This window comes from Symphodus melops, assembly GCF_947650265.1.
Source record: "Symphodus melops genome assembly, chromosome: 18".
Taxonomy (NCBI): domain Eukaryota; kingdom Metazoa; phylum Chordata; class Actinopteri; order Labriformes; family Labridae; genus Symphodus; species Symphodus melops.
Window position 1 is genome coordinate 20,241,756 of NC_136708.1, and position 22,476 is coordinate 20,264,231.

Genomic DNA, 22,476 nt, shown 5'->3' on the forward strand with positions numbered 1-22,476 from the left:
CAGCGAGCTCCAGCGAGCTCCAGCGAGCTCCAGCGAGCTCCAGCGGGTCGATGGATGATGATTGAAAGCCTGCGAACAGTGTGTGAGTCATCGGGGAGGGTGAGCGGGGTCGGCGAGGTCAGGTCAATACTTAAAGACGTACACACTCACGTTAGCAAAATACTGTCTGTGCACACAAATACACACACACACACACACACACACACACACACACACACACGCTCGTATTTATAGTGCGAGGTCAGGAGGTTGTCGGCTGATGGAGGCTGCAGTGACAGGTGAGGAAGATGATCAGACCACCCTGTCTCTTTTATATTTCAGCAATTTGAAACAGGAAGTACTTTTTGAGGAAAGTTCCGAAACACCATCAGAGCTTTATTCAGAGGGAAACGGCGATTAGAAGGCCTGAAGACGTCGTTTATGTCGGGGCGGAAATGAAAACAGATTTACCAAAGTATCCAGATTTATTTTTATTGAAAAATTTCACAACAGGATCGGCTGAACGAGTGTTCAGTCGAGTGCAAAAACAAAAAGATGAGCGACTGACTCATGATCTCTCTCTCTCTCTGTGTAATTTTGTTTTGTCAAAAATTAAAACTATAACCGATCTGATCACAGTACTTTATACAAACTGCATTCCCACTAATTCATGAAGAAACGCGTCCTAACAGTAACAGTAAGCCTTCATGCTGTCATATTTACTGGGGGGGGGGGATTATATTTCATTGTTCACTTGAATGTAACTTGGTGAAGACTGCGGTGACTCTGGTTATCTAACAGACTTAACTGAAGGAAACTCGTGCTCTCTCCCGTCTGTGGGGTCAGGCGGTCGCTTACTGCCTGCCTACAAGTTCATGCATTGAGTCGTTTATCGTCGGGTCAGCTGACTCCAGAAACAGCTTCTTTCTCTCTCTTTTTTTTTTTTTTTTTTTTTTTTCACACAGCAGCTCAGACGTCCTGCAGCAGCAGCAGCAGCAGCAGCAGCAGCTCTCAAACAAGCCCGAGGGAGAGGTAGAAAAGGAGAAATGAAACAGGGGGCGCAGCAGCAGTGGAGGATGAGGAAGAGGAAGAGGAAGAGCGTCCGAGTTAAAGGTGTGAAAGAGAGCGTGAACATGACGGAGATGGAAATTAGGTTGAAAGAGTGAAGAGGACAAATGTGAAAAGGGTTAAAAGTGAAGCTGTGAAAATAAGTGTGAGGAGGAGGAGGAGGGAGGGAGGGAGGGTTGCCTGCCTGCTGGCAAATCTTCATCCTCTTGCGTAACACGGGCCAACTCTTCCTTTAGCTGCTGTTGCCATGGGGAGCGATGTTGGGAAGGGGTTTCTTAGCTCCTGATGGGAGAGAGTCGGGGGAATTCTGAGCTGCGACTTCCCTCCTCTAACGAGGCAGAGCAGCAGGAGGAGGAAGGTGGATTTAAAAATCCTCCAGTGGTATTTTTAGACCTCGCGTTCTGGATGGATTCTGTAAGGGCGCTACGCAGGGCTCCCGACCGTGTGTGTGTGTGTGTGTGTGTGTGTGTGTGTGTGTGTGTGTGTGTGTGTGTGTGTGTGTGTGTGTGTGTGTGTGTGTGTGTGTGTGTGTGTGTGTGTGTGTGTGTGTGTGTGTGTGTGTGTGTGTGTGTGTGTGTGTGTGTGTGTGTGTGTGTGTGTGTGTGTGTGTGTGTGTGTGTGTGTGTGTGTGTGTGTGTGTGTGTGTGTGTGTGTGTGTGTGTGTGTGTGTGTGTGTGTGTGAGCCTACAGGGCAGCAGTGTGTGAGTCAGGTGCAGGTGTGCCTCGTGAAATGAAATGAATTTCTTTTTTATTTTGGACAGATGAACAGCATGACTAACGGTGGGACTCTTCTGTGAGTGCAGATGTTTTCGCTGTCAAGCCTGTGTGTGTCTGATAGTGTGTGCGTGTGTGTGTGTGTGTGTGTGGGAGTGTGTCATCATGAGAACAGAGAAATACTGATCCAGCAAGTTAAAAAAAAGAAAAAAAAGAAAGTGATCATCATTTTTCGAGGGTTGAGAGAGACTGCTTTTCCTCCAGGAAGCACGGGCGAGTTCGGCTCCGTTGATCTCCAGAATTAAAATCATTTTATTGGTCAAAAAATAAACAAACTGGAGGGCTGAAAACGATCCCACCACATGACTTACTCTGTCTTCATCGAACGGACGAGGGCGACACGAACGCTGCGTTCAGGTGCAGCTGGCACCCAATTCTTTTCCGAGTTGATGTTCTGACTTGAACACGTGTTGGTGTGCATTTTATCAACTGGGAAACGTGTTTTTTACGACGTATCCGACAGTACATGAATGCACCATAAAACCATAACAATGTTTTTAATGTTAAACCTAATCGACTGACTCAGCTGTGTGCGTGCTGCACTTCTTTATCTTCTTTACTCAGACGTCAGTGTTCGGACGTTTTGCACTGTAAATAATACACGACAAGACACATCGACGTGTCCTCAAAGTGTGCACTGTTATCACATTATTATCTGAGCAGCAGAAAGAGAGAAAGAAAAGGTTTAAAAAGAAGCCCCGTCTCTCGCCTGTGTGTTGGTGTTCTGGAGGTGTCGCTGTGTTCAGGTCCAGTTTAACCCGTCATTTAAGTGGCTTCCAATATTAGCACCTTCATTAACTGCTGACACACACACACACACACACACACACACACACACACACACACACACACACACACACACACACACACACACACACACACACACACACACACACACACACACACACAGGATCAATGAGCAACATGGACCGGAGGGTATTTATAGCCTGTGTGGGGGCGTGGGAGGTTGTGTGCCACAAGTGGGTTAGCCGCTAATCTGATGTTGACTGTGTGTGTGTTTGTGTGTGTGTGTGTGTGTGTGTGTGTGAGAGAAGAGGAATTAGAGGCCAGTGCCGTTTTTAGATCCTCTGTCCTGCGTTGTTTTTTGTTTTTTATAAAAGAGAGCGCTCTGCGTCTCTGCTCAGGCAGCGAGGGCTTCCCTGACTTCGAGTTAGGATTTAAAAAAAAGAAAGGAAAAAAAAAAAGAAGAAGAAGACGAGGAGGGAGGTGAAGTGAGGAGGAGACGAGGAGGAGGGGGGAGGAACACAAAGGCGGGCAGGCAGGGAGGAGGAAGAAGCGTGGTTGCTACACTGACACAGTGGAGGAAGCAGCAGAAGTGAGAACTGAAAGCTCTACAGAGACACACTCGTGTGTGTGTGTGTGTGTGTGTGTGTGTGTGTGAGTTAAAGGACAGACAGACGCGCTTGCTTTCTGCTCTGCGTTGGCATTTTTTGTTTTGTTATCCATTGATACCTGGGAGACGGGAGAGAGGCTCAGGAATGTCGGTGCTTATTGGTCGGGGAAGTGTGTGTCTGGGTCGGGAATGTCAGGTGTTCCCCCGCGAGGCAGTCTGACTCCAGGAGGGGAAAAATCCGCCCGCAGCGACTCTCTGGGAAAGAAGCCGACTTTTCCTTTTGGCGCACTTCTTCCCCCGACTCACAGGTACAGTGCAACGCTGCGAGAGCTCCTCTTTGTGCTCCTCACTTTCTGTCCCATTCCTGCCGGCAGGCTTTTGTTTCCTCGCTGGCTCCATTTGACTATCTTTCTTTCTCTCATGGCATTACATCATTCCATGTTTTTGAAAGCTTTCCCCTCTCTACAAGTCTATCAAAGTGTCGCTTGCTTCTGAAACCGATCCACACTGACACGTCGTCACTTGTTTCTTGTGAGAGAATTCATCTTATTTGTGACGTTTAAATTCCTAAATTGTGAGTAAAACGATCAACCAGTCTCACAGGGTCAGCAGTGAGAGCTTTCACTTGTTTTCCTTTAACAAACCAAATCCCAACGCTGCTCGTTCTGCTTGTTAACGAACGGATAAGTGGCAGAGGAAATGTACCTTTTAATTCATGTTCTTAAACATAAGTTGAGAAAAAAGCAGAAGATGGTCACACGTGAGCAGAGGTGAAGAATGTTTCTGTGTGAAAAAGTTTCTGAACATTAAAACGCCGTCCACTGTCCGCCCGTCCTTTGTCTTTTCATAGAGTGCAACTTCTTCTGAGTCATGTGGTGAGCTTTCTCCCCCCCCCCCCCCCCCCCCCCCCCCACCCCCACACACACACAACAACATTAACTGGCGCTGGCTCTGCAGTGTTGTGTTGCTCTTCCTGGTCGTGGCGGCGGCGGCAGCAGCTGACGTCCAAACATGAGCAGGAGGACGAGATAAGCCTGTGAAGTGCAGCCGGGGGATGAGCTGCTGTTATGCAACAGCTCGCTCCAGAGATAGAGCGGAGATGAACTTGAGCGCTTCTTCTTCTTCTTCTTCTTCTCCTTCAACCACGCACCGTGACATCACCAACCTCCCCCCCCCCTCCCCCCTCGCTTTAGTGATCCCGGTGCAAAGAACAGAGCATGCTGTTGTGAATAAAAGAAGAAGAAGAAACACTCAGGGGTCAGAGGTGCGGCCCGACCGCACTCATGACTGACTGAGCTTCTCTGCAGGCCTCCTTTTGCTAATCGCCCCTCCTTCTTCTTTTCTGCTGTGATTTCATTACGCTCTCTTAAAAGCATCATCTGATTTAAACCGCTCGGAAACATCCACCTGCAGCAGCCGGCGCCATTAATCCGACGGCGTTTCCGGATTTTCCTCTGTGCCGTATTTACTCACTGAGGGCTTTTCCATTCACCTGTTTGTTCATCTTTAATTAAGCCGTGAAAAGTGAGCGAAATGTGACCACATGTTCCTGTCGTCACTCTCTGGGCTCACGAGCTGAAGAGTTGTTGTTGTTGTTCATTTAAAAAAAAAAAAAAAAAACTGAAGATGCAATGAGAGAGACGTGGATGCAGACGAACAAACAGGAAGACATTCAGTGAAGACTCGTGTTTGTCACCGTGTGAAGGCTGCTTACCGTCCTAATCACCTCGTGTGTTCGTGCGCTCCTCGTTTGCTGCGACTCCTCAGAAAACAACGGCTGCCAGCTGGCGGTGTGCAGTAACCCTCTCGCGGCGTTCAGGTGTCACGGCTGGATGGGAGCAGATTGTGATCGTCACTCGTTCCGGCTGCACTGATGATGAGTTTGAGTTCAGTTGACTCATTAATATTTCTCTTGTTCGCCTGTGTGTGACGCTTTTCGACTCACTTTGTGTTTCAAACTGAACAAAACATCTGTCGATCTTATTTTGACGGCATCGTTTCTCCGTTTCTTTTTTTAGCCCGACAACAAATACAAGCGTTCATTTAAGACCTGGTTAGAAATGTTCAGTTGGATTAGAAGACGCATGTTGTGGGTTTCTGCGTCCTCAGTTTATACTGTCCTTAAGTGATGGACGAGAGGGGGGGGGAGTGAAGGTGGGTGGTGATGATGATGATGATGATGGAAGGAGGCAGACAGAAGGAAGGAAGGAGGACGAAGAAGACAAAGTGGAGAAATCGAGGAATGAGGAGGAGGAGGATGAAAAAGACAGCGAGGGAACGCCATGTTGCTTGTGTTCAGTGGCGTTATGTAACTTTTCCCTCCTGCATGGAGGAAAGCACGGAGAAACAGTGGTGAACGGCATGCAGGTGGGCGGCGACGACGACAACATCAGAGAAAAACAGGCGGCAGAAGGAGATCTGGGGTCAAATCTGCTCCCACCTGCCGGTAAATCCCAGAATTCAACGGGCCACAGACCATCCGTCCAGCCTTCAAATATTCAGACAGTTACGTTTTTCTCCTTATTGACTATTCAAATCAAAGTCATGACTGTTTAATGCAACAACAATAATGCTTTTTAGTTAATACTCTCAAGGTCACCTCACAAAGAAAAGGTAAAAACAGTCATATTAAAATGAACATTAAAAAGACCAATGACAGGATGTGGTGTGGATTCATGAGACCAGAAGGAAACCATCAGACTGAAGATGCCAGTTCAAAAAGCTGTGTGTTGAGATTGAAACATGGGGAGAGAGTCAGAGAGAGAGAGAGAGAGAGAGGGGGGGGGGGGGGGGGGGGCAGATTGGCCCTGTGGTGGACGGGCGTGAAGGTGGTACGGCGAGTCGAAGGGAAGAAGACGAGCTCTTCGTTTCCCTCCTTGACGCTTCACCGCTTGATGTTCACGCCGGTGACTTCTGCAGCCACTGTTGAGACACGTCCCCTCTGTGTTTACATGTCGTACCAGTCATGTAGATGCTGGTGTGAATGTGCTAAATGAGCTATAAAAGCAGATGGTTGTCTGGCTGCTCCCTTCACACACACACACACACACACACACACAGACAGAGAGAGAGAGAGAGAGAGAGAGCGAGCGAGCGAGCGAGCAGCTGCAGGAGAGCGCTGTGGGAGTCTGTGGAGCCGGACGCCGCTCCCTCAGGATGACTGTGCTGTGACACACGCTGGATCTTTCCCATGTTTTTGAAGCCCTGCACAGTTTGGGCAGACGGCTGTGCATCGTGAGTCTGGTTCTGTTCGAGCTTTCTGCCTCTTAAAGGAAGGAGGAGGAGGAGGAGGAGGAGGAGGAGGAGGAGGAGGAGGGGAATAGGCAGCCAAGATAGAGACGCTGTGGCTCAGCGGGATCCTGATGCTGTTTGGTAACGTGATCAATGACCTTGCGTACTGCTTAGATCCTTATTTCCTGCACAGGCTCACGGCCTTTTGTTACACCCACTGCCTCCCACTGTACTCATTCCCATAAGCTGCAGATCTAATTAAGAGCCGTCCCTTTTCCTAGAATACTCGCTCGATTTAATACCCTCTCCTCCTCCCGTAGCGACGAGCGAGGATGTCCCTGCGATTAGAGACGCGAGGAGCAACATCTGTGAACCGGAAGAAACGTCTTAGTCAGAAATGTATTTGATTACTCTGGATTCATTAACGCCGCCGAGATATAAATCTGACTCGGATGGTGATTGGATGTGCTCAGGCTTCTCTTTAGGATGATTACACACAGGATTACCATTATTTACTTTACTCACGCAGAGACGGACGGATCCTTGAGGTTCATCAAAACCCTTCACTCAGTCACAATCACATTTCAGCAGATCAGAAATAATCCAAGTTCTTGTTCTGCTATAACATTTGCCTAAAAACCCTGAGCATCCTCCAAGAGCAACAGGCTAACAATGTTTTAATGTTAGGGTGAAGTATGGGCAAAGTAAAAACCCTTTCAATGTAAAATCAGACCCAACCTTTGAACTATTTGACACACTTTCTTGCTTCTTTGGTGGATCCAGATGTTTGTTGGCGTTATCCTTGTACGTTTTGTGTGCCGCCTTGTACAACATGCTTTGGAAGTGGAGCAATTTTGAAAACCATAATATCCAGTTACGTCTAATTCAGATAAGTCTGAGGGGTCTTGAGCTTTGTCACAGGACAGCCTTTGTTTCTTGATCAAATCTCTTTAAGTAAAATATGCTTTTAATAATAGTTTTTATTTTACAGGGACAAATGCATCTTAAAAAACATTTCTGTAAATACGCCAGAGTTAGCCGAAAGGCTTATTTTCATCAGCTAATTTTACATAAAGCTCCCCAGAAAATCAAAACAAATTCAGTTGCAAAGCTACAAATTAGTAATTATGACGCTGACGGTTTTAAAGTCACAATCAGGCCTTTTCTATTTCCTTACCAGCTTAAAACTCCTCCCAGGAGCTTTAATCTTCTGAGCTTTCACACCAATGTCTTGGTTCAAACTTCACTCTAACAGCTGTCAGATAAATCAACTGGACAAGAAGTGTAAGTAGCACAGAGAGGAAATCATCAAGTAAACAGAGGGGCCTCTTGAGCATCGGCACAATGAACCCACTGCAGACTGGATGGACGTGATGTTTCTGATAAAAGTTGAAGCCACCCCCCCCCCCCCCCCCCCCCCCAAAAAAAAAAAAAAAAAAAAATCAGCTCATTTCTGTTCGTCTGTTGGAGCATGATGTGTTTCACTGAACACATTTGAGTTTTGAGGAAAGCCAAGAGAAAGTCGAGTTCTGTCTGCAGCTTTCCATAAGAAACATGTGGTGGTGGTTTCACCCCCCCCCACCCTTCCTCCGCCCCCCCTGAGTGGATCTGGATTGGTTTCAGTTTGGTGCTCTGGGTATGAAGGGGTCAGCGTGGGCGTCTCGCTGTAAGCACACAACATGTTTGGCAACAAAACCAGAACAGCCTTTTTTTTTTTTTTTTTAGCTGAATGACTGCAGGGTTCAGTTTGTGTGTTTGCCTGATTATATGTGTGTTTGCAGACATCTTTAACCTACTGGACACCAGGCACACACACACACACACACACACACACACACACACACACACGCGCACACAGAGCTGGGTATTAGAGGTTACTAGCTGGATTAGTTCATTCAGGCTCTGTTGCATTATCAGCAGCTCAGCTGTCATTAGCTCAGATGTTCTCACAGGGATGAGACAGTTTGTCCTGCTTGGCTTCCACACACACACATGAGGCAGTGTTTGCTTGAACCCTTCCTCTTCATGTCATTTTTAGGAACAGTATGATTCTTAGCTAAGCGGCCTCAGTGACTCAGTGCTTATTTTTGTTTCCACCAGCCAACACCAACTCACTGCTGTTGCGTCGTTCGCTCTGATTGCAGGGAGCGGTGTTGATGCTGGAGTGTGGAGTATTAATCTTCTCTACCTTTTTTTTTTTTTTTTTTTTTTGCATTGACACTGCAAAAAATGCTCGGTCATGCTGATTGTTGTCCAAGGCCTGACAAATATTTTTCTGCGGCCAAACTGTAAAAACCCCAAAGAATTCCCTGCGGTGACTGAAACCAAGCGAAAGCAGAGGGAGCTTCCTCTTTGTTTCTGAAGCAGCAGAGTTAAACGAGCGCTTCACCCCGCCGAGTGTCACTCAGAGAGATGTTTGTGTCGTTCAACGCCTGGCTGCTCGTGTTTATGTAACACAGCAGGCCGAGCGAGCGAGCGCTCGTCTGCCCTGAGCGGGGTGAATCCCCCTCCTTTAAACATCGACCCTGCTCCTTTTTTTTAAAGCTCACACACATGCAGACTGTGACCCTGCAGCTTTATCTCGGCCAGTCGCCGTCAGCTGACTGGAGAATCGACTCAGAGCCGCCATTAAACTCTGAATGTAAGATTCTCAGACTTGTTGTTTTGCAGCCTTGAATGTATTTTTTTCTGATTTGAACAGAAAAGCAAAGTTAACGTCTCCATGGGCTTCCTCTGCTGTGTGTGTGTGTGTGTGTGTGTGTGTGTGTGTGTGTGTGTGTGTGTGTGTGTGTGTGTGTGTGTGTGTGTGTGTGTGTGTGTGTGTGTGTGTGTGTGTGTGTGTGTGTGTGTGTGTGTGTGTGTGTGTGTGTGTGTGTGTGTGTGTGTGTGTGTGTGTGTGTGTGTGTGTGTGTGTGTGTGTGTGTGTGTGTGTGTGTGTGTGTGTGTGTGTGTGTGTGTGTGTGTGTGTCTCTCCTCTGCAGATGATCTGAACTCTGAAGGGTCATTTAAAGGCTTGTTTGGGAAACGTTGCGGCCTTCATGATTTTGCATTCATATTGAAAGACTGATGGAACATTTATGGTTAAAAAATCTCTTTTTATTGGGCAAATTAACAATTCATCTGACATTTACTTTGCTGATTTAACGTCCACTTGATTTCTGCAAACACCAGACGAAGAAAAACAGAAAAGCGTCACCTTTTTGAAGATGAAAACAGAAACTCTTTTGCTTAAAAGATTAGCCACTTAGCTCAAACTTACATTGAATTATTTATATATATATATATATATATATATCCTGTTTGCCAGCCAATCACAGCGCTTACCTGTCGAGATGGACAACCACTCACATTCACTCTCACAGGTCCCCAGTTAAACTAACAAACATGTTTTTGGAAGGACGTCAGAGTAACCATGGAGAAGCCACACGTGCAGGGGGAGAACATGCTAACTCCACACAGAGAGGCTCCTGTCTGACCGGGGATTCAAACCAGCAACCGCCTCGCTCTGAGGCAAACGCTCTGACCACTGCATCACCCTCATGTACAGCTGATTTAAGACAAAACCTTTCCCTGTGTGGGGGGGGGGGGGGGGTGGTAGTTGAAATCCCTCGTGGATAAAACTTCAAAAGAAGAGTGTAAGTCTTGTTTGGATGTTTAAACCTTTTCTGACTAAAACCAATATTTTAGTTTCAGGGAGAGTGGGAAACATGTTTCATTCAAATTTCGAACATAGAACAAGATGTGAAGAGTTTGATTCTTTAAACACTTCTGAAGAGAGGCTCCGGTGAAACGTGCTCTAACAAAGGACGAGCGTTATGGCGCTGCCTGATTGTTCAACAGGAACAGAAAGAGAGAGAGAGGCGGTGGAGGTGAAACGATTAGATCATCCTCTGGTAAACACCTCCTGACCCGGTGAGCGAGCTGTTGGGCAATCACAAGTTGGCAGGGCACATTCAACTCCTTCCCCTCCCGACACAAACACAGAGCGGCAGGCAGGCAGGGAGGGAGGGAGGGAGGGAGGGAGGGAGGAGGATCCCCTGGAGGGTGCCAGAGCCGGTTTACGTGACGTCACTTGGCCTGCTCTGTTAGGGCAGGCCCTCCCCCCCTCCCTCCCCCCCCCCCCCCCCCCCCCCCCCCCCCCCCCCCCCCCCCCTTCTCTGTCTGACTTCCTGGGCCTTACAGGAATTCCCCTCCTCGTCACATTATTCTGAGGAAACCGCTGGCTACGCCCCGCACCGCTGCACAGCCACAGCTGATTGGGCGGAAGCTTGTGACTGCTGCTGTTGACACGGGAGTGTGTGTGTGTGCACTTGTTGTTCTTTCTCCTGCTCTTCTTTTGTTCCCGGACAAAAAAAAAGGAGTTTGTAAGCGTTTGCTGTATGAAACATCAGCCGGGTCGGCAGGTAAGAAGTGAACATTTGTCCTAAAGACTTGTGTGAAACACTTGGAGCCAGTTCTGGGAGTAGTTAGAGCTCTGTGTTTGAACGGCGCTGAGTGGGACTGCAGCGTGGAGGTGTGAGATCGAGGTCAGACTTGAGAGTGCAGCTGCAGGTCTGTTGTTTTTTTCCCTTCTTCTTCTACTTCAGAAGCCGAGCGACGTCTTTGCTTTCATCAAACTGAACACGACAGCTCTTATCAAACTGAATGACTCTGACAAGAAGCAGTCAGTGGGCCGTCACTCAAGTCGGCGCCACGGCAACCAACAACAAGTGGGCAGAGGGACTGTTGAGCCTGAGGGCATTTTTTCAAAGAGTTTCGTTTCTTCTTTTTGCTCGCTGTTGTTACGTAGAGATCGGTGCGTTTAAGGAAGCTCGACTTTCAGTTTGAATCTTTCTGACTCCGCAACGACATCTTAAGTCCTCTTTAACTTTGTGGTGAGGTTTGTTCGCTTGCACACCGAGTCACATGTTGTGTTGCATGATAAGATTCTGAACATTTATAAAGAGTCACACATCCTGCTCGTCACAGTTTCTCAGAGGTCAAGGTGACCTCTTTTTAAGACCTGCTGACGATTTGTTTTGAAAAGAGTTGCACCTTGTGATTAGCTTAGCTTAGCATAAACATTAAAAGTGATAAATCGCTAACCTGCTCTGTCCAATGTGTCTAAAACCAGACCACCAGCACTCTGCTGTTTGTTTCTCTGAACTCGTTTGTTGTATGTGCTGTCTGACAGTTTTCTTCAGATAAATAAGCAGCAGTGTTAAATGTTTGGCTGCTTCGGATATCCGTGCGTGCTGATACTTTAAACATACCGACCTTTTAATGTGATTGTTTTGCAGCAGAAAGCAACAAAAGACTCAAAGTGCACATGCCTTCTCCTTTTAAAGGGAAGAGAAACCTCAAGCAGAACTATCGTTAAAAAAAGACACGCTGTAACAAAGGAGCCAGAGTTACAAGAAGAGAAATAACATTATTAAACGGGTGAAATGCTGACAACACTAACACAGCACATAAAGCTGCATGATTTCAAACCGGAGCGTTTCACACGCTTTACATTTTACTGTTCACACACTCATACTTCTGACTGTTGTTGGGGGCGGGGGGTCAAACAAAAGTCAGACAAAACAACCTCCTGTTTCACAACCTTCATGGCTCATGGCTCTTCAGACGTGTTACCTGTCAGGCTGTGTTACATACAGTTCTTCAGGACTGTAACACTGCTGTGATTAGTCACGTCCCGGTTACACAACAATTTCCATCTCTTGCCCAACGCCCCCATCCTTCAACTCCCTTCAATGATTAAACCAACTGAGTGTTTTTTTTTTTTTGTTTTTTTTTAAGGCGCATCAGTCTGCACATTCATAAAATCTGTCCAAACAACACTTAGTGGATGCTACAGTTCTACGCCGGCTCACTTTAGAGGCCGGCTGCCTCTGATTAGAGGAAGATGTCCTGAAAGTGAAAACCATCTTTTTAAGATCAAAGAAAAGCTCTGCAAATATTAGGTATCATCTGCAAATATTTAGCTTTCCAGTGTAATTGGTTTGGGAACATTTCCTCGGCGTCTCATCTCTAGCCTGCAGTGATTTTTGTCCCAATTTATGTTTGAATCATTTTTAAAAGGCCGGAGACGCTCGAACCAGCCGACTCGGAGGAAACAGACGAAGCAGAATATCTCTGTCCTGCTTATGTAAGCTGTGAATGATCTGAACACCCTTAAATTTGAATCTGTAACCCCGAGGTTTGGAATCACTGTCGATAAGGACTGATTCATTTCATGGAGAAAAAAAAAAAAAAGTGCATTGGACGATATCTGAAAGAAAACCGGCTTTACACCTCTCTTGGCTCTGCGTCTTTGTATTGTGTTTTGAGTCTGGCTCTTTTTGTCCATTTTTGTGCTGGTAGATCTTTTTTTTTTTTCTGGGCCGGGTTAAATCATATGTGTGGTCTGAAAAAGACACAAGAGGTAATATTCATTCCCCCGCTTGCACCATTAAACCCCCTACACACACACACACACTTTCTACCCACCCAGTAGATTTCTCGTTATATCAATTTTTCACAAGGGTGCCCACGCAGTCCCAATAATCAGTGGCCTCCAGTCTGCTGCTTCTTCCACCTACAGTTTCCTGCGGGGGCAGCAGCAGCAGTACTGTACAGAAACCGCACCAAACCACTGTCTTTTTCTCTGTGTGTGTGTGTGTGCGTGTGTGTGTGTGTGTGTGTGTGTGTGTGCAGGAGGGGAGAGTGTGATCAATATTTCATCGGTTGACTCTGTGTTTGCAGCCCCGTCACGAATTGTTACGAGGAATAACTTTGCCTCCAAACACATCGCGTTATCACTTCTGTTCATATTCTAGGAAACGTGACTAATCGAGGTGTTAATCATTAATCATCCTGTGCTTCATTTTTTTAATAATTTTTTTTTTTTACAGTTATAGATAAATCAAAAGAAGCTGCCTCAAAGCTCCACTTACAGCAACGCTGTGTTTTTAATTTGACGACAGCTCTACTGCTGCCTCCGTCTCTCCGTCCGGCTCCGCGTCCCTGTGACGGGGATCTGTCAGAGTCTCACCTCTCATAGTCATAATACCTGTAGCAGTTAAGGCTCAGGTCAGTCTTGTTAATAAGATTAGTGTCGCTCCATCGTGACACTCGGACTCCCCGTGAAATGATTCAGGAAGCAGCTTTACACTCGGGAGGATTAATAAAATCCAAATAAATCAAATTATAACCCACATGACGTTGACAGATCATTCATTGTTGATTGCTTCTTTTTCCTTGTTCATGTCTGACAGTGAGTTCATTAGTTTTTAACGCCCTCCGCTCGGTCTGGACCGCCGCAGCGCTCTCCTCCATCTTTTATCTTTCAGTCGTTCTCCGTCCTTCTTCGGAGATTAGATGTGATGGAGCGAGTCGCTCCGTGTCTCAGTCTGATGAATACGAGAAAAGAGAGGGAGAGTCACTTCACTTCACCTTCAGATGATGATGATGATGATGATGGACTGAAGGGTAATGGGACACTCTCGGTATGTCGGGGGGGGGGGGATTCCTCTACTCTGCATCATCATCTGTTCCTACACGACCCTTCCTGTAACTCTCCGTCTCTCAGACCGGTTCGTGTCCCTGGAGGCCAGCGGGAGTCTCTTTGTTCAGGCGTGTCCATGAAGATAACGAGTGTGTCAGACGCTGACAGTAGCCCTTATGGTCACTTATTGCGTGGGTCAGCTGCTGAGGGCTGCAGAAACGCTGCAGACTTCCTGTACGATGAAGCGTCCCCCAGCTCTTATTGGAGGAGACGTCTTTCTTTAATTATTACTGACATACAGCACGCAGCTGATTGATTTTTTTATCTGAGCGACAAGAAAAAAAGAAGCGAAGAAAAAAGGGAAATGTTCGTTTCATAGCCGCCACTTTATGAAAGAACAACATGGATTCATGAACACAGGGGACGTTTGTTGCTCGAGTGGAAAAAAGTTCTCTGAAGAGTTTAGGCTGAAAACATCCAAGGCAAAAAACAAAGTGATAAATGTGTGGCAGACCAACATGTTCTTCATCAGGGTTCAAAGGTCATGGCTGTACATCACTGTATATACATAAATTAACCAGACTTTCAACAACAGTGTAAAACAACACTAGCGAAAAAAAGTATTATGTAAATAAAAAAAAAAAAGATGTGTAGCCGTGCCCTTCTTTGATTGGGTATTTTCTATATAATGACGGACTGCCGTGACCTTTGCACCCTGATGAGCTGAAGCACGCTGACCTGTCGCACATTTAGAACTTCACGTATAACCATGAAAGGCTGTTAATGTTTGTAAAACATCCGAGTGCTTTAAATACTCCACATTCCTCTTTTAAAGAACACCTACCTGCTGTCCGGTTTGATTATTGAGCCGTGCAGCACTCTTAACTATTCATTTAAAAAAATCTAAACAATTCAGGATTAATGTTAAAACTGTAAAAAAATAAATACATAAAAAAAGTGTAAACATTATTTGGTTCACAAAACGCCAGATATGAAGAAAAGAACAAAACGTTTACATACAAGTTCCCAAAATGCAACAGTGATATTTGAGAGTCAGTTTTTAAAAAGTAAGAATTAAAAACTTGTTTGACTGAATGTTCGATCATGCAGGAGAGATCAGAGGGATGTTTTTGGCTTTAGCTGCTTTGGACGGTTAAACATCAGTGTTTCTCCTCGTATGGTTTTATCAATTATGTCACCAATAAGTGAACTAAAAATAATTCTGCTTCAGTTGTTTTTATAGCTGCTAAAAACAGCTTACTGTTCTGCCTTTTAGTGTTGGAAAATGTGACCGTCCAAGTTATTTATATTCACTGGTGACCTGCGGTAGACTCTATCAGTAAAAGCCTGTTTGTGCTGGAAACAACATTTCTATTTCAAGTACTCAGAGTCCGATGAGACTTCTTCAGAGTCATTCTTTTGTCTCGCTGATAGAGATCCAGATACTGAAGAATGACAAACCAACGCAGTTGAGCGAAAAGTCCTCCATCAATGAACGCTCATAGAAATGTTCCATGATATGGACTGCCAATAACGAACAGATAATCGAACTGTTACAGCAAGAAATGAGCCGTCTTTTTTAGAAAAACTTTGAATTGTGACTTTGGACAGATTTGTTTTGGGTCCTTGAATAAATGTTTATGTATATGTGGTGTAGTGGTAAATAATAACCCCCCCCCCCCATGCCCCAGTTGGGCCATAAAGTCTGGACACGCCCCTGATCTCTTAATCTGCTGGTCTATTTGAAGTTAGAAAGTTGAAAGAAATGCCTTGAGGTGAGTTAGGATGTGATTCGTGTCCACCAGCAGCACCGACTCAAAGGCTTTTCAGTTCCTCACAGCACAGGACAAAGAACATTGATCATCTGGGAGCTGGAACAAGAGCACCAGCTCTGTTTAGCCTCGGAAAAATGTCTTACATCAATCGATTTATCCACTTTAGTTTTCCGTCTTCCCGTCGTGTCGGTTTTGTTTGAAAATGTCCTTGTTAGTCATTGTTCCAAGAGAGTGTGTGTGTGTGTGTGTGTGTGTGTGTGTGTGTGTGTGTGTGTGTGTGTGTGTGTGTGTGTGTGTGTGTGTGTGTGTGTGTGTGTGTGTGTGTGTGTGTGTGTGTGTGTGTGTGTGTGTGTGTGTGTGTGTGTGTGTGTGTGTGTGTGTGTGTGTGTGTGTGTGTGTGTGTGTGTTTGCACGCAGTCGGGCGTGCGCTACAGGCTGGTGGAGGTGCTCCAGTTACATAATCTCCACCTCCCCTCCTGCACAGTGACGGGGCAGAAGGGGGCAGCTGCCGACTCCCATCTCATCATCTTCAGCCTGCTGAGATATCGCTCCTCTTCCCTCTCGAGAAAAAAACCACACGGCGCTCGTTCGCTATGCTTCGCTGTGTCGTCCACATCCAGCTGGCACTGCACCCAAACTCCAACCTGCTCTCGTCCAAACATCAAACCCAATCCTGCTGGCTGCTTCTCACTTCACACTTTGAACCGTTACATCAAGCCGATCCATCACGGCGTAAAGAGAGCTCTCAAACATCTAACAGGCAAACGAGTTCAACCTTTAGCACTCACAATTCGGTTTGTCCAAACACATCGAATGTGGCGGGATCAACCGACTCCCTGTTAACCGGTTTGTATCCTCGCCGCTGTTCGACGCCCGTCTGCCCACATGCTGTCCTCCACTGGCATTCTTCAGCCTGGTTGTTGGTATACTGGTGTGTACTGTCATGCATACTGATCACACCTCAACCCTCACAGATGCTTTTTTAGCAAAACAGCACACCCCCCCCCCCCTTCCCTCCCTCCATTGGGTTTATATGTTTTGCTTATGCTTGCAGGAAAAAGCAAGAGCCAACCCGCCAGGGCCATCTGAGCGCCGTGCATATGGGCTGTCTGATGGTCGCACGTTTGGCATGTTGAGGCCCAGCAGGGCAGGCTGTCGAGCAAAACAAGAACATGTCTAAAGCTGGCAGTGATGGAAGGAGGGTGTTTGTTAGCACACATGCTAAGGAAGCTCTCGGGGGGGGGGGGGGGAACCCAGGACGGAACAGTGAGATCGGGGGATGTTGGTCAGGTTTTTACGACCTTAACGGTGAGAAAGGAAAACACTTTCCACGCTTCTGTTCTCCTTTGAATACAAGTAAAGCTTCCTGATCTCTTAATGAACTCAACTGACATCATGACCACGACCCCTGTTTCAAATAGTTAAGTTGCAGAACAATCTGTACGTCACAGATTACGCTCTAAAAGTGGATTTGATTTGAAAGCCTTTATCTTCGGATTTCTACTAAAATACAAATTTGACATCTGAATGAATGCTTTTGAATTATTTCTCTCTGTGGAACCCTTGAACTTAGACAGGCACTTTAGCCACGTCCTGTCCAATAGTTATGTCCGCACCTTAAGTTGACATGGGCTGCTCCCGCCCCCCCCCCCGCTGTGAACCCCGCTGGTTAAAAGGGATGGCTTTTAAATTCACATCAGGTGGGCGCTGGGGTTCAAAAGCTTGCACATTTCCTGTGCATTGATGTCCCTTCAGCCTCTCTGGGTGCAAATAATCACATTTCCCACTGATCCTGGACTGTGCAGAGAGAGAGAGAGAGAGAGAGGAGTGGGCTGGAACAAGCACGGACGAGGTGAGGGTAGCATTAAAGATTCGTGGTTGTCATGACAGCAACCGGCGAAAAAGACTCACTCCCTCGCCCACAAACTCCTCGCCTAATTGTCATGCGCCCACCCACTCGAGCCCCTCCCAGCCGGATCCTCGTCTATCCTTAGATATCACGTTGCATAGATCACAGATCACGAGTCGGCCACCCTGAGTCGAGGGTGAACCTGGATCTGAATCTCATCCTGTTTGTCAGATCCAGGACCAGTACTGCAGTCCGGGGGGGAGGGGGGGGGGGGGGGGGGTCTGGATAAATAAAACAATGACTAAGCCTGTCATAGTTCACAGCTACAGATCAATCTTTTTTATGATTCAAGGAGGAGGCAATATCTTCACCGCATGTTTAAGTAAAAATGAGTGCAGCTCATATTCTTCTGAATTATTAAAGACGGATCGATACTTGAAATGCTTTTTGCTTACCTTAAAGCCTGCTGCAGAATACAAAGCCTCCTGAGCGAGTGCTTCACTGTGCTTTGTTGATTCTGGGTCATTTGTTTTTGGCATTTATTGGTTGGCAGGATCTTTAATTCGGGGAAAAGGAAACACTGTGTGACTTGTCTTATTATTCAGTTTGAACACTCGGCGAGTCATTCTGTCATTTGTCCTGTTTTGATTGCGACCACGCTTGTAAATAGTTGAGCTGTGTGTTTACAGCCGTCAGACTGAGTTTTCTCCGTCTCTCTGCCCTCACAGGTTTGCGGTCATGCTCCGTGATGTGTTCTGGTTTTCGTCCTGGGTCACTTTTGTATTCGCTCCTTTTTTTTTTTATTGTTTTCTCGCGGCCGTGCGACGCCTTCCACAGATTTCAGATGTAAACGTGCAGCCGTCACACGGACCACCTCGGCAACCCCAGCAGCTGTCCTGAGAGGAATATGAACACGCTTGTAATCGTCCCCTGCTGTCTTAATGACTCAGGCACTCGGGACGGAATATATTTTTTTATCCCGTGTTCTCTTTTTGTTTTTTGGAGGGGGGGGGGGGGGCTCTGCCTTGTCCTTTTCCACTCATTTTGGGCTGGCGTTTCCCCTCGTCTTTTCCGTGCTTCAGAGCTTTGGGTGTCGTTCAGCATGAGGGGTCTTGTTTGTGGCTTGTTATGTAAGACGTGCAATCTGATCTATAGCAGCTTACGCTACCATACAGAACCACTAATAAGATTTTTGTTGAGCAGTAATCACTTGTGCCTTGGTTTTCCAGTGCGGTCTAATACAAGACATATGTAGCAGGCTGTGCAAACAATGAAGCACATACGAGCAAATATCTACATGTGAGCCTTCGCACCGCAAAAGTAAGCACCTAATATCTCAAATTGGTGCGTAATAACTGGAGGAAGCTGTGAGGTTGAGCCATGGTTAGCATTAGGGAAGCTTCGGCATTCCTCTGCTTTGGAGAAATACCGTGCCAGTGCCAGGAAAACCTACCTGATTCTTCTGTAGGAGGACGATGGTGTTCACATGCTCGTGTTTATGTAAATATAAGAAGACACACACGCACACACACACACACACTTCTGTCTACACGCTCACAAACAAACAAACAAACAAGCAGCGTGCCCGCTCCGTATGAGCCTCGGTTGCTGTGTTTCTGCTGGCAGGGTGCCTTTGTTTTGCTTCACGGCAGCACAGGGGTGGGGACGCATTATGTAATCTGTGGCGTGTGCCGGGGATATACACAGAAAACAGAGCGAGAGAGAGAGAGAGAGAGAGAGCGATGATGAAGGGTGTGCCCACAGTAACACACACACACACACACACACACACACGCGATGACATAATCTACTGACCTCTTCTATGGCCCGCCCTCGTCCACCCCCTCCTCTAGTTCTTCCCGGCATCACACTGTGATTTTTGGGAACCGCAGAAGAACATCCTCTTTCACCCTCTATTAACGTTTGTGCAATCTAGGACGAAATTGTAACCGCTGGTCCTCAAGGACTCTTTTTTTTGCAACTTTAATGTCACGTTCAGGGTAAAGAAGCCTCAGAGGGATTGTTTTTCCCATGGGAGGCAGAAACATGCGACACTATAGGGCTGCTATTTTCTGCTAACGTGAGGATGTTACATGTTCTTTCCCAGATGCGCTGAAGAGATGCACGTTGCACATCTGGAGTTGGTGTTTACGGCTACTGGAAGAAATTGATTATTTTGGTTTATAGTAAACAAAACGAAACGTATTTGCAGCAAGCTTTGGCATAAAATGGAGAGAAAATGGATCAAAGCTGCAGAAAGGGAAGCAGATCTCCTCAAGGTTACGAGAAAAACAAACTGGTCTTTAGTTTGCACTTTAAATATTGTGGTTAAATAAGCACATTTTAAAACAAAGGACCAAACCCACTTTTTCTTTTATTTATTTTTTTTTTTTTTTCAGAGGCTTCACGTCTCTGCCTCTAATATTCCTCTGTGTATAACAAATCCACGCCACATTGAGCCAGACTACATAATTAATATAGATTACAGTAACGCACAGTGAATACTGCATCACCTCCCACACATCCATATGCTTTCATAAAGTAACAGGTTCTCCACCTGCGGGATTGTGGGTGATGATTGTGACGTATAAAAGACCTAAGTGGAATTAATTTGTCTTCCCCGAGGGGTGCAAACGCTATTTGAATATGCAAATTGCTCTGTGGGTTGGTGTTCACTCTGTGATAATGAGAATGAACCCACCATATTGACTTGTTTGCAAACTTTAACCTGTATATAAATATGCATGCTGTTGTTTGTGTGTAAATGAATGAGTGAATGAAGTGTGTGCTTGTGTTTCTGTGTGTGTGCACTCAGGCTTGCCCCCTCCGTGATTAAAGTAGTTTCCATAATGGAATAGTGCGCTCTCTCTCGGCTATGGAAGAATATCTGCTTTTCATTTGAAAGACCTTCATCCTGCTGCAGCCGTGTGGGAAGCATCCCCAGTATCATTAGTTACATTCTGCACAGGCTTCACTGTGGAGCAACAGTCTGTGTGCAACACTGAAAATGCTTTCTCTTCTTGTCTTACAGATAAAATTGAAGAGGCACAAAAAGAACTTAAAGACCCCAAAGGCTCACAGAAAGGTAAGAAAAAGAGAATTGTTTTTAAAACAGGTTTATTTTCTGGTGAAAATAACAAAATGACCTCTTTTAACTTGAAAATATGACGTAAATGTGAGTTAACTTGTGTTGAATTGAAAATGTGTTTTTGCTCAGCAGTGCATAGGATAGTTGTTATTGCAGTATTGTTTAATCTGCATTTTTTAAGTACTGACTTGTAGGGCTGCGAATCTTTGGTGGTCAAATGATTCGATTCAGAATCTATTTGTGATTTAAAACTATCCTGGATTCATGATTCAAAGACTTTTCTAGAGTGAGTACAAACTTCAGGGTCTACTCCAGTCATCTGTGAGACTGGTTGAATTTTTTGGAAGTTAGTTATGAATCTATTTAAAATCTCACCAGATGAGAATCTCAATTTTTTTCCCCCACCTCTACTGAGTTTATGATTTAAAGGAACTTGTGTGTTTGTGAATGGAGTTAAACATAACGGGTTACCTGTTACAATGGTACGTAGGCTGCAGTGTAGCATTTGGATTTCTGATTTCTGCATCAGATTTGCAATAAATAAGACTTTTTTTGTTTCTGAACCGCTGAGTAAATTCTGCCCTCTTATCAATATAGAGGATGAAGGTTGGTTGGTATTATCAGAGGTTCGACCATAATTTGCTCCTGTGTTTGCAGCGAAACATCATAATGATTAATTGAAGTGAACATAATTTTACATTATACACTATATACACGATTATACTTAAACTAAATATTTGGATTCACAGGAAAGCAAACTGTATGCCTTTTTATTTTAAAACATGTATCTGTAGATCTAACACTGTCATCTCAGTGAAGATACAGCAATATTTTCTTTAGTTAAATTGGGTTCTTATGTAACTGTGCTCAAAACAGAAAAGCGGGTTGTGTTGAGCTTGTTGTGTTCTCAGTCTTTGTTTAACCTGAGCTTACTCATCACTGCAGCATTGTTCATTTAAAACACCCAGCTTACTTGCACGACATGTAAGCTTTGATTTGAAGCGTCCTCTGTACTTGAGATTGGGTGTAGACACTAAACAGATTGAGTAAACTTAAAAAAATGCACACAGTACAACAGGTACTGACGTCGTGTCGTGCTGGCCAGTCAAAGGTTAATCCCTTTGAGAACAGCCTTTTATAAGAAGTTAAATCTTTCACTCGCTCTTTCATACTTAATCATTGAACCGGGATCTTTACATTACTGTTTAAATTAACACACGACAATTAAAGTCTGTTACTAATCAGAGAGGGGAAAATAGTATCAAGCATTATTGCATGTCATTGAAGAATACGATTTTTTTTCGAACAAGGACGTTACATCTGCACACAGAAAGGGTCATTGTTGTGTGTTTAGAAGGAATTTTTAAGAACGGAAAAGCTTTGGTGAAGTCATGTAACATCTTTGGCACACTAGTTCAGGTAGTGGGTGGAAGAGCTAATCCTTTTCTTTCCACTGCAAATGATTAAACTACCTTTCTTAACGAAGAACTCATTTACGATGAGTTGTAAAACAAAACAAAAATCACTGGATCTGTGTCTTCCTGTTTGCTGCTCTGAAAGTTCTTTGGTTGCGTGTTTCTACAGTGAATAGATTAACTTATATAAAGACGAGGCGTTCCCCAATCTAATTATGCTAGAGTCCTTGAAGGAACCCTGACCTCATCTTGGGAAATACCTACATAAGCCAGGAAACTGTGACAGGGCACTGGTGGTAACATTATGCAACATGTCCTTCAAAACATTTGGCTGATTCATCATTACGAGGCCAGCTCAACAAATATGGGACAGCATGATATGGGTGCGGCCTTTTGCGGCGGTTTTGCTTTAGACTTGCAGTGTAGTTTCCTTTTTGAATCACTTGTGTGTCTCTGATCTGTGATCATCCCAACC

The 22,476-nt window shown here is 45.4% G+C and overlaps 1 protein-coding gene across 1 annotated transcript in view; it reads left to right on the forward strand.

Moving 5' to 3' along the window:
- Positions 1-22,476, forward strand: part of hivep1 (HIVEP zinc finger 1) — a 45,361-nt gene that overhangs the window by 11,551 nt on the left and 11,334 nt on the right. The window contains exon 2 of the mRNA XM_079368083.1: positions 20,530-20,583. Within this exon, the coding sequence (XP_079224209.1) occupies positions 20,530-20,583 (54 nt within the window). The remainder of the gene's footprint in view (positions 1-20,529; positions 20,584-22,476) is intronic.